Source organism: Benincasa hispida, chromosome 6 (assembly GCF_027475165.1).
Source record: "Benincasa hispida cultivar pf3 chromosome 6, pf3_genome.v1.1, whole genome shotgun sequence".
NCBI classification, from domain to species: Eukaryota; Viridiplantae; Streptophyta; class Magnoliopsida; order Cucurbitales; family Cucurbitaceae; genus Benincasa; species Benincasa hispida.
The window spans coordinates 57,347,585-57,360,208 of NC_143483.1; the positions used below are offsets into that span (position 1 = coordinate 57,347,585).

At 31.3% G+C, this 12,624-nt stretch overlaps 2 protein-coding genes across 3 annotated transcripts; both read left to right on the forward strand.

The window, feature by feature from the left end:
• The first annotated feature begins 770 nt into the window (after positions 1-770).
• Positions 771-4,591, forward strand: NUDX19 (nudix hydrolase homolog 19). The gene is made up of 6 exons (XM_039033167.2): positions 771-1,466; positions 2,276-2,416; positions 2,527-2,631; positions 2,724-2,823; positions 3,810-3,902; positions 4,039-4,591. Exons 1-6 carry the CDS (start codon positions 846-848, stop codon positions 4,311-4,313), a joined length of 1,335 nt encoding a protein of 444 aa, XP_038889095.2. The 5' UTR covers positions 771-845; the 3' UTR covers positions 4,314-4,591.
• A 2,613-nt stretch (positions 4,592-7,204) lies between these two features.
• LOC120079492 (plastid transcriptionally active protein) lies at positions 7,205-10,381 on the forward strand. 2 transcript variants are annotated; one of them, XM_090314479.1, is made up of 4 exons: positions 7,205-7,403; positions 7,532-7,680; positions 8,128-8,226; positions 9,379-10,381. In XM_090314479.1, exons 1-3 carry the CDS (start codon positions 7,278-7,280, stop codon positions 8,171-8,173), a joined length of 321 nt encoding a protein of 106 aa, XP_090170605.1. In that variant the 5' UTR covers positions 7,205-7,277; the 3' UTR covers positions 8,174-8,226; positions 9,379-10,381. The 2 variants fall into 2 exon arrangements, with proteins under 2 accessions (XP_090170605.1, XP_038889623.2); XM_039033695.2 differs by lacking the exon at positions 9,379-10,381 and adding an exon at positions 9,043-9,320.
• Positions 10,382-12,624: the final 2,243 nt, after the last annotated feature.

Consider the following 12,624-nt stretch of genomic DNA (forward strand, 5'->3'; position numbering starts at 1 on the left):
TGAATATTTAGTGAAAATTTGAGGTTAAAAGAGTAAATCTTGAAATCTAGAGACCATATTAAAACAAAACTCAAATTTGAATGATATAATTCTAACATTTTGAAACATAGAGACTAAATTGAAATTTGAAATCAGATTCAAAATTTAAAGACTAAAAGTGTAACATTTTAAAACCTAAGGACCAATTAGAAATTAAAGTCACATTTGCCCATTCATAATAAAAATTGATGTAATCTTAATGGGATTTCATTGATACATCAACATAATGGACCACAATTGAAAACGTAATTGGATTGTTTTTGTTCATATTAACTTAAAATTATGAATTTGTCACATATATTGTTACCGTTATCGTTAATGTTACTTTTTCGAGTCAAACAGTAATGGTAATGGTAAAGATAACATAAATTTGATAGATTTTGTGGCTCTCTTGTTGTAATAGTGTTATAACAGTAACGGCAATGTTAACGGTAACGTAATTTCCAAACATATTCGGATTGATCATCCTCTACTTTTCAAACAGATTGCACTTTTTGATTATATATTTAGAAGTGGGATCCAAATATCAGTACGAACACAAAACACAAATAAACAAGACAAAAAATATTCAAATGGAGTCAATTTTTCAGATTATATTTGATTTATTACGTTTCACTCAGGATAAAGGTGACTTAATTTCAAAACTTATGGGGGAAAAGCAAAGTATATTTCCTTGAAATTTTGATTTTTTTTTTAAAATAAAGCAACCGCGACACGTGTTACTAATGGTACCAACCAACCGTTGGCGCGCTCTCTGGGTGTGTGCTTCCCCCAATTCCATGGGTGAAATTTAGAGATCCAAACAAATGAGATCAATTTCAGTTTCCCCTCTCATTTCCACAGCTCCTTTCCAATACAACTCTCACAAATCCTTCGATTCCCACAATCCCTTCAATCCATCATCACCATCCGTCTCTACTTCCACTTCAATTCTTACAATGTCCATCAATTTACACTCTCATGCCTTCGCCGGCAACCCCATCAAGTTGAAAACCCTTAAACCAGAACACCCATTTTCCTCTTCTTCAGCTCTCGAATCCCTCAATTCCCAACTTTTGAACAACACCCAGTTGCCATCTTCCATCAATTTTAAGGTCTTGCCCTTCAGGAACGGCAGACCATTGGCCACCTCCACTGCGCGACCTAATGATTCCCCCTCGACCTGGCATCTGGCTTGGATCGGTTTGGCTGATTTCAAGGCTCTGTTTTCCAATTCGACGGTTGAATTGACTGGGGATTTATTCGTCTATTTGGGTTCTTTGGATCAAGAGAATTCTGTTTATTGGGCTATTGATGTTTCGAGTGAGGACGGTTTGGTTTCTGAATTTGCGAGCAAGTTACTCTGCTTTGTGGAGGTTAGAACTCTCATGGTGGCTGCAGATTGGGCGGATGCTCGTGCAATGGGAGAATTGGCTATTGCTGGTCATGTGAGTGCTTCTTCTTGTTGTTACTTGTCATCTCTGTATTGAAGCTGTTTTAGTTTCATATGATTCTAGTTCAACTCTTCATTTACATTGTGGACTTTATTTTCTTTATCTGAATGGAGTTTTAATTCAGTTGTGGTGGAAATGCTGAGAATTAATGGAGGTGTCTGTATTAGCCTTAGCTGTGCATTTTCAGGTGTTGAAGTATCATATAATTGAATTTACTGTAATTCATGAGCTTAAGCTTTTGGATTGATTGGTAATTTAAAATGGTAACAAAGCAGGAGGTTATATGTTAGAACTCCTATAATGTAATTTCCTTCCCAATCAATATTTATTTCCATTTTTTAGACGTTCTTCAAAAATTCAAACTCACAGGGAAGAGGAGAGATGGTTGAAGTATTAACAATATTAAATTTTCTGTAACCCATAAGTATAAGTTGGATTGGTTGGTGATTTAACATCAAGTTTGAAGATTTATATGGTCTGTATTTGTTGACATTGCAATGATGTTTAGTTTTTGTTTCTGTTCTAAGTCTTCATTAATAGTGAGGATATGTTGGTCGGGTTGGTGGTTATTGAAGTAAGCTAGTGTTGATTTGGATAATGTCAAAATTTCAATAGTCGATCTGGAACCTATGAACATTTGCTATGTTTTGCCAACTTTCCTTCTGGTTGAGTTTCATTTCCGTATATAAAAAAAATGATTCAGAATTCAGTAAATCAATTCATATGCATACACTTTGGGAACTAATTGATTTCTTCAAGTTGTCCTTTTACACTCTTTCTTAAGTTATTTAAACTTTGATCAGGCTAGGGCGTTGCTAGGATGGCACAATGTGTCCAAATTTTGTGGACACTGTGGAGGAAAAACAGTACCCGTGGAAGCAGGAAAACGGAAGCAATGTTCTAATCCCTCGTGCAAGAAGAAGGTTTATCCTCGTGTTGATCCAGTAAGATTATTATTACACTTCCCCACTCCACCCCTCAAAGAATTTATCAAATTTGATAGATTTTTTGAGAGAGTCATTTTCTACTTCTGATCATCAATGGTCTATGACAGGTAGTCATTATGCTAGTCATTGATAGAGAAAATGATCGTGCACTCTTGAGTAAACAATCAAGATTTGTTCCACGGATGTGGAGTTGCCTAGCTGGTTTTATAGAGGTACTTTACTGATTAATCATTGAACAATCTTATAGAAGGACAATCTTATGGTAGTAAAAATTAATAGTTGATTCTGATGTTTGGGGATTTAGCCTGGAGAAAGCTTAGAAGAAGCAGTAAAAAGAGAAACATGGGAGGAGACGGGCATTGAAGTAGGGGAAGTTGTCTACCATAGTTCTCAGCCTTGGCCTGGTACAACTTAAGAAATGTTGTTTTTCTTTATGTTGCTTCGCTCACTGTTTTGTTATATCATGTATCCATGCTTTAGCCTCTGCACAGAAGTTTCCATAAAGATCAAACATTATTCATTTATTTCTATGTATTGTTTTTTGTTTAGTTTAAGCTTTTTAGCTTTTTGGTTGATTGGAATCAACAATTTCAACAGTTTTAGTGTTCTTAAGATCAATTGTACAAGTAGTTTTCTTGAGAAGATTGTCTAGCTTGTTTTGCTTTCTGTCTCTTTCGGTTTGCAAATAACGGAACAGCTAAGAAATTGAAGGGAACCTTCTCTTCTGAACATCCGGAAACAATAGAGAAATTAAGAGCCGAGCCAACTTGCTTAATATCATAGGCAAGTTTTGGGTGATAGAGCTCAGGACTTAGTCGTCAAACCCCACCCACAAAAAGGTCAATTCTTTTTTGTGTGAACTATGAATTTCAACTCTTGGAGAGGCTAAGCAGAAACGAAAAAATCAATCATCTTCACAACTGAAGGAAAAATCTCTTTTATGATTTTGGTTGTTATTAGTACTTAGTATTTTCATGGTTATTTGAAATTCCTACAACGCCATCCTTTCAAACACCATCGGACACTTTAAGACAACGATGGAGTAGGATGACTAGTGGATGTTTGTTACTCTCTCCAAGATTTTTGTTACTTTAATACTTTATTGCAATCTGAATTTTGGAGTAGTTTCTTGTAACTCCCTTGTCCTCGAGCAGGTTGATATATCATCTTTGTCTCCTCTTTATAAGAAGTTATTTATCTTATAAAAGAAGGTATCACATCTTCCAAGCATATATTGTACTGCACTCTACATTAACATTGATTATTATTGTTATTATTATTTTTTTTTTGGGTAGGAATGCTCATATTAGTTGTTCATTTTCTTGCATTGCTACTCATTTTATCTGTTCAGAGAACTTCATATATTTATATGTTTTTTTTTTGTTGTCAGTTGGTCCAAGTAATATGCCATGTCAGTTGATGATCGGTTTCTTTGCATATGCAAAATCATTTGATATAAATGTGGACAAGGGAGAGTTAGAAGGTATGTAGAATTTTGGGTATTTTCTTGTTTCCTCTGAGTATGATTAGTCTGCAGCATATTGTGACTTGACAGAAAAGTATAGAGAGAGTGAAATCATTGATTATGGATTTCTGACCTTTTCTTGAGCTTGGTTCAGATGCTCAATGGCACAGTAGAGAAGATGTGAGGAATGCTTTGACGTTTGCGGAATACGAGAAGGCTCAAAGAACTGCAGCAGCAAAGGTTGAGCAAATGTGTAAAGGGGTCGAGCGACAACAGAGCTTATCTTCAGATTTTAATGTCGAAAGTGGTGAACTCGCCCCAATGTTTGTTCCCGGGCCATTCGCAATAGCTCATCATCTCATCTCTTCGTGGGTCTATAATGAAGGATCAGAATTGAACAAAGGTAGAAGTTCTTTGTCCAACTTGTAGTTTCAAGGTTATAATTGTTTTTTTGATTAGTTTGCTTAGTCATTCAACGTTAAAAGCATCCGTTGTACGTAGTTTTAGCAACTTTTAGTTTCTGAATGTGGAAATAAGAAAGAAAGAGATGAAGAATGAGAGAATCAAGAGGATTGAGATTTAGCTTATATCATATTTGTTAGCATTTGGTTTAAGAAACTCTTGCGTTTTATTGAAGGATGAGTTGTGCTGTGGTATAAGGTATTGAAGGATGAGTTGTGCTGTGGTATGGTATTTTTTTGGAGCAATATTTGGATGCGGTCTCTTGTTTATCTTTGTGGACTTCACTCCAATCACAAGACTAGAAATTGTTTAAATTTTTTTTAAAAGAAGAAAAAAAAGAATATTGTAGTTAAACCATTGAATAAACTATATAAAGATAGGTGTAGTCTTCCTATTTTATTTTTGTAGTATTTTGATTTCATCGATTAAAACATTAGAGAAGTAAAAACTCTAAGGAGTTGTTTGGTAGAGAATTTAAAAACAGAAATTTGAAAATAAGGGATTAAATGAAAACAAAGTTGTATTTCATGTTTTAAGATATGTGTTTAGTAGCAGAATTCAGAAATTGAATTATAATTTAAACAATTGCAAACTATATAGTTTGACAATATATTAAGAACATTCAAATTGTAAATATTATTATGTAATATTATATAATTTATAGTAAATTAAAATTTTTGTTCCAAATCATTGGAAGAAGTTAACATTTATTTTAAGATAATTAGAATTTACCATCAATGGTTTGATAAAAGCCTTAAATAGTTTTATGTAGGGACCAAATAAGGGGACTATATATGAAATTATTATCAAACAATAGAAACTAAATTCTAAATTTTAAAACTATATGGACTAAATTTTAATTTTAATCAAAATCATAGGGACCAAATTTGGAATTTAACCTAATTTATAATATACTACGTAATATTTATTTTAACCTTTAAAAGATTGAATTGAGTTTATAACATGATATAGTATAGTTTTAAATACTTTTATCTTTATTTAATATAATTCTGCATTTTAAATTTCAAAATTCAAATTCAGGATACAATGAAAACATTAAAATGTTATTTTCAAAATTTAAATTGTTTGGATCACAGAATTCGAAAATACTTTTCAGAAACAGAATTTTGATTGTCTAGCAAACAAATATTCGCTGAATTCAGTGAATCTGAAAACAAGATTCGGATTACGAACCAAACGTGCCCTAAGTAACTCAAATTCAAGGCTATAAAATTTATCTTTCATTCTACATGCTAATTTTTATGTAATATAATTTGGCTTGAAAATATTCTTGATCTTTGAACTTTTAGAGACCTAATAATTCAGTTCTTGAACTTTAATTTGTATTGATTTAGTTTTTGCACTTTTAAATTTACAAAAATTTAGATAATGGACTTAATTAGTCCCTACTTATATCATATCTCACCATAGATTAAAATATTTGTCAATTCATCGATATATCTGTTAATCGAAGAGTTCAACATCGATATAGAGTATTTAATCAATATCTCTATTATCTCATTATATTCAAGTTAAATGCATAACAATTTTAAAAAAGAATGATCCACGTTAAACACAAAAGATTTTTTTCATTATATCTAATAATTTTGAGATTTGATTTAAGATTAAATCAAATTATATTTTGAATCTAAAGTTTCTCTATAAATGAACTAAATTGTGAAATATCTTCATCAATCTAATCCCATAGACTTCTTTTTTTTTTTTTTTTTTAATATTTCATTAACGACTTTGTTTTCTTCTTTTTCTACCTCGATAGTTAGACATTTCCTCCAACGTTTTATATATATATTTATGGTGCACCTGTTCTATGCTATGTTTATGTTTTACATTCTCTAGCCACCCTGTTAAACTATTTTTTCTTTTATCGTTCACTATAACTTCTTATCTTATATGTTTTGTTTTCTTTTAACTAGTGTAGTCATAAACTAGCTAAGGAAAGGAGATTTATATTGAACAATCTTTTTTCTTTTTTTATTAAAAAAATAGTGAACTCCAATAGTAGTTATTGATATCATAGAAATATCTTTTATTCTAAAGATTTCTCATTATAAATGCAAATGTTTTTTTTAAAGAAGTTTGTTTGTTATCTTAATATCAAATATATAAACTGATTTTTTTTAAAAAAAAGTTGTTTTGGGGGAAAACATCATTCGATAATTTTCTCGATTTTTTCTCTCATCAAATACTCAAGTTTACTTTATTACATTTTATATCTATAAGACTCTTATTTCAATTTATACAATAAATATTTCATATTCAATATTATGAAATACGTACAACACATGTAGTTTCTGTCCATAAAATATTAAAAAAAACCTTATATTAATCTCAATACGAAGATGTACACTAATACAAAAATATATAACTTAGTTTGGAAGTAAAGAAAAACTTAATTATTAATTTAAATAATTTTTTGTAATTACAAAAATACTCATCCATATATCCATAAAATCAAAATCTTGATATTGATGTCGCGTCTATACTTCAATCATTGTATGTCGTACACATGGTGTTAAATTTTTATTAACATGTCAACATTTTCATAGATATTTCTATATTTCTATGAGTTCAATATCGACATAAGGAGTGAACCGATATTTTAATTATATCGTAAAAAATCATTAAAGAAACACAAGCAATAAAATGTCACTAACATGAATATAATATAAATAGTAAATATTTTAAATTATATTTAGTAAAAATATTTAGTAATTTAAATAATTTAAATTATTGTTTTTATATTATTTTTACGAGAATATTCATGGACAATTTTGTAAAATTGAGATTTCAAACATTTTATCCCCTATAAAATGGGAAAGGAAAAAAGAATCCCTCTTTTATCTCTTCTGTTCTATCTGGTTCGCGCCAAGCTCCGCCACCCGACTCTCTCAACGCTCTCTTTCACCAGAAATGATACCGAAGCAATTGCGAACAGTCTTCACCGGCGCCGCCCTCATCCTCGGCGGAATTTGCACTCTCAACTTCGCTTCTTTTCTCACTATTCAAACGCTTCGTCTCACCGCTGAAGCCAAACGGGTAATTCATTTTTCTTTAGGATTACATCTTTTCTAAACTAAAGGTATATGTTGGGGTTGAAAGAAGATTCGTTAATTCTAAAATAGTTCTTTAATACTATTCTATTGGGATTTTCAATTTCTCTGCAGAGAAAGATTGCTTTGCCCTGCAAGGCTTGTAGAGGAAAAGGATTCTATATATGCAAATTATGCCAAGGAAATGCTGTCATTCAGTGGTCGCCATTGTCTGATCCTATTGCCATGAACCCCTGTGTGTGCCCGACTTGTGAGGGAAACAGGTTATAGTTTTACCCCTTTTGATTTCCCCAGCTGCTGTTAGTTAAAATTTTCCAGGGTTAAATTAATGGCATTTGCATTCTTTGTGATTTACTCTGTAGACTCTATGTTTATGTCAATTCTTATCCAGATTCTCATGCGGATTATGAAAAATATGCTGAACCCTAAAGATATTTGTGTGTGTAGTTTGTTGGCAAAGAGTGAAGAAGGAATAACTTGTCTTAAGTTAAAACAAAACAATCGCTTCAAAAAGTTGAGATTCTAAAGCTCTCTCTAATTTTTCCTGTATTGAAATTAACAGATTATAAACACAAAAGGGTAATAGGTAAAGTTTTGCCCATTTCTATGAAAATTTCTTGCTGGGTGGAAATTCCTTTGGTTTATGTTTTCTGGTGGTGATGTGTTTCCTCACTACTGTTGTTTATTTACTTTATCATTTGATATTGCAGGGTACAACGTTGCCTAAACTGCCTAGGTAAAGGATATGAAGTATGATTGACTTATGACATTGACAACAAGTGTGAATTGGCCTATATGATTCTCAGAAAGTAAGTGATTTATCTTTGCATTGAATTGGTACTTATTGAGATTTTTCATTCGATAATAGTAATCCATTGAATGATTTAGATTTTTATTTAATTGTATTCGGTTATCATTTTAGCAAGAGCACTCTATAATTGATGCTTTTAATCGTCAGGGTACACTTAGCAATGTAGGAAGGGACTTTAGTGAGAGCACTCTAATTTATGCTTTTGTAGAATTGTATATGGCCATCGTTTTAGCGAGAACACTCTATAGCTTGTTGGCAAAGTTGGTTAAAAACTCGTACTTGTCACGTTACTGAGATACTAAGCATCAGAAAGTTGTCTTGGTTGTAAAAACTCATTAAGGGGTCAGAAGATGTCGAGAACTTTGTATGTAGAAAAGAAAACATCAAGGAGTTGAGTGAACTCTGCTGCACATTGATAGAGCACCCTTGAAACTGCTACTGGACATGTTCTGAGAATATGGCTGTTATCTAAAACTAACATGATTAGTTGATCTTAATTAATTAACTATTCTTTGACTAGTACAATCATTTAATCAGCTATGATTTTTACACACATATAATCTTATAACCTTATGTAATAGATTTTAGTCTTTCTTTATCAAGGCTCTTGGATGAGATCTTACTTTGGCTGCCTGGTTGTTTCCACTTAGCAACATAGCCGCTAATTCATTAGGTCAACCATCATGAGTTAGCCAATTAGTCAATAAGGGCCATGGATTTAATAAAGGATGTAGAAAAAATTAGTTCAATCTATAGTGGCCAACTACTTAGGATTTAATATCTTACGAGTTTTTTTGACATCCAAATGTTGTAGAGTCAGAAGAATTGTCTTGTAAGATTGGTCGAGGTGTACACAAGCTGGTCCGGACACTCACTGATGTAAAAAAAAGAAGGATAGAGAAAAATAAAAAACCTTCCTGTCTTTTTTGTGATTATAAACGACTGTTATTATACATTTTTCTTCATTGTTTTTTCATTATTTGGAAATTGTAGGTTCGTTTCTAGTTTGTGAAACTTTGGAATTATAGATATAATTGTTGGTGTGGGTCGTGGCCTTGTGGGTGAACTATGCATGCATAGTATTGCATACAACTGGGATATCTTTGTATACGTTTCTGATTCTCCTTTTATTTTTGTTTGGTGTTTTCAGTTTATTTCTACCAATTGATTGATGTTTCTTAGCTTTTGGAATTGGCTTGTAACCTTAGAAGTCTCGGCATGCCAAAGGAGAGGAGACCGTGCATCTCATCATAGAATAAAATTGTATTCATTTACATGCAGCTTGGTTGTTTAGGTGGTAGCATTAATCCGCAATGACTTTAGAAGCCAAAGTAACTGTAATAGAATGGAAAGAACCCAGATACCCCGACTGCCTTTTTCATGAATGCAGAAATAAGAAGTTGCTCCCATAAGCAACAACGGAAATTTTCTGGGTCCTGATACTCTTTTTGAGGATGGGGACATTGATATCATTTTACCTGTTGGCGATGGTTTATCCACTTTCATATCATTTTACCTGTTGGCGATGGTTTATCCACTTTCAGTTTTAGTTCTTTTAAGTTCTTCGACGTAAAATTGATCTCAAGTCTAGCAGGTAGTTTAGAACACCTCTGGATTCAAAGGAGTAAAGGACAATTGAACTCTAGAAGATAATAGACTTTGAGGTGGAAGATCCAATGATTTGGAAACTGGATTTTCCTTCACAGGGAATGAAATGGTTACATATATCCACAGACAATGCCAGACGACACTCTTTAATTTTCGAAGTTTGTGGAATCAGCTTGATCACTTCTTACATTGACAATGGAAGAAAACATTTTATTTTGCTGCTTTGGTACCTTTAAGGTGGGAGGGAGATCGAAATGGAGACCGTTCTGCTGATGCTACCAATAGCTACTTTACAGAGTTTGGCCTGCCTGCTTTAAATATTGAACATGTAGAGCCGGTTTAAGTTGTTCAGGAACCTTTAGATCCATTCTCTTTTTGGTATGTAATTCTTTTATGTTTTAGCTGGAAAGATACATTTTTAACTTTAACATATTGTATGTTTTGAAATAACACCAGTAGGTTAGTTTTGAGAATACTGCAAAAGCATGTACGAACGATCAGATGGTGTCTCTTTCAGCTGAAGGAAGGTTATTTCATTGCTTCAACTGCCATACTTCGCTATTTGCACGTAAGGTTGCCTATGATTGTTAATACTTGAGATATTTCATTTTCTCGTGATTAAAGTATCTATTGGCAGAACATTCACACTTCCTTTGCTTTATTATTATTATTATTATTTTGTTTGTTTTTAATTTGTTTTGTGGGTAAAAAATTAGTCTGACAAACTAGAATCATGTGATGGAAGGGAAGGCAGGTTGTTTCTTGTTGTTGTTTTGTAGAAAAGAAGAAGGCAGGTTGTTGAAGGTAGAAAAACATGTAAAATGATTTGTCTATTTCATTCTCAATTTTCTGATATCAGATTTTTAATTTTTTTAAAAAAAATAAATAAAAAAATAAAAAAGACATTGAAGCAAAATATTGAGATTGATGAGAGGATACTTTAAGGCAATAATATCATTATTATTCTTTTTATTTAGTACTAACTGTGAAAGTGGGAGATCAAAAAATCAGCTCAATTATCGTTGAGCTAAATACTTTGGCAGACAATAATATTAATTGTTTTTTTAAAAACAAAAAAGATTTCTTTGAGTTTTTTACAATGTTTGTATTTTGTCTCCTAAAGTTTTAAAATGTAGTATCTAAGGGTGCGTTTGGGGCAAGGACTATCTTAAGATTATAATAACCATCTCTTGCTACAGTAAATACTATTTTGTATTTTCTAATTAGCTACAATACTATTTCAAAACTCCCATTTGCTATAGTTTTTATTATTTTACATTCATAATTTTTTTTTCCTTTGCTATAGTGTTTACTATATCCTTCTCAAATTAAAATAGTTTATTTCTCAAACACACATTATTATAACTCAAATTAAAATAATCTACAATTCAAACACAAACCATTATAACCCGTAACTTAGAATTATAATAATCAACTCCTTATCCCAAATACCCCCTTAATTTTTAAAAATAAGTTTAAAAGTTTCCCATCTTCATGTAACAATTTAAATTTATATATATTCTCTCTCTTCTCGCTTCTCTCTTCTCATTCTACCATCCTTCACTCTTCTTCTTTAATTATTATTTTGAATTTCAAATGTCATGTTAGCATTTAAAATAATAATAATAAATTACACATAGACTTTTTAAAGCCATTTTGAAAAATTTGATGACTAAAAAGGGTAGATTTGAAAATCTTAAAGACTAAATGCAACTATTTTTCAAAATGAAGAAGTAAAAATATTCATTTTCTTAAAATAAAATTTAAAGAAAAAACAAAAGGGCTGGCAAAAGTGATGTGTGAACTTCTAAGATAGGAGATGCTTTCTTGTACATGTAAATTTTTTTGGTTATGTTAGGATCCAAAAAGAAATATACCCCAAAGATCATTGCTTCAAGCTTCATTTTGCTACAATAATCTTTAATCTTGCTTTATTCCTTTTCTATCCAACTACCTTGTTAGGTTTTTGTCTAATGTCAACTTTCCAACTGTAGAATAAGCTAGACAAAGATGGTCTAGGAGTATAAGAGGGCTAAATTACTATTAATTTAAATTGATTCCGGAACAAATTGCTAAAATCATCCTTTAAAGTATTATATTAGTCGCAATTACACCTTTAAACTTTCAATCGTAAAATTGAACTCTCAAACTTATACGAATCTTAAAATTGGACCCTCAAACTTACAATAGTAGTAGAAATTGGACCACTAAATGATAAAAATTGAACCCTCAAACTTATATAATTATTACAATTTCTATAATTATGTAAGTTTGAGGATCCAATTTTTTTATAAGCTTGAGGGTTGAATTTTTGCAATTAAAAGTTTGCCCTTGATTCTAAGTTGAATTAGAATGATTGGATTTTCATCTAGATGTTGGATCAACATATTGACTAATATATGGGATGGTTCAAGATAACCCAATATTAAAATAGCTGAATAATGTTTATTTTTTAGTTTATTGAAATCTAGCAACATGTTAATTAATACTTTGTCAAAGAAATTTAAAAACAAATTTTCCATTAAAATATGAAAAGTTAACAGTTAAGAATTTCAATTTGTGTAGAATGATTCTTTAATTGAAAATGACACCAACCAACATGTAAAAGCAATTTGTATATCCTTTCACAAATGATTAAGATGATGTATATTAAATTCTTATCAACAACTATATTGTCAAATTGTATTATATTCAAAGTTATTCCTACAAAACGTGAAATCTTAAAAAGTTCAATGATAGTGACCCTATTTGCACATTATAATATTAGATGTATAGTGAAAATCAAATT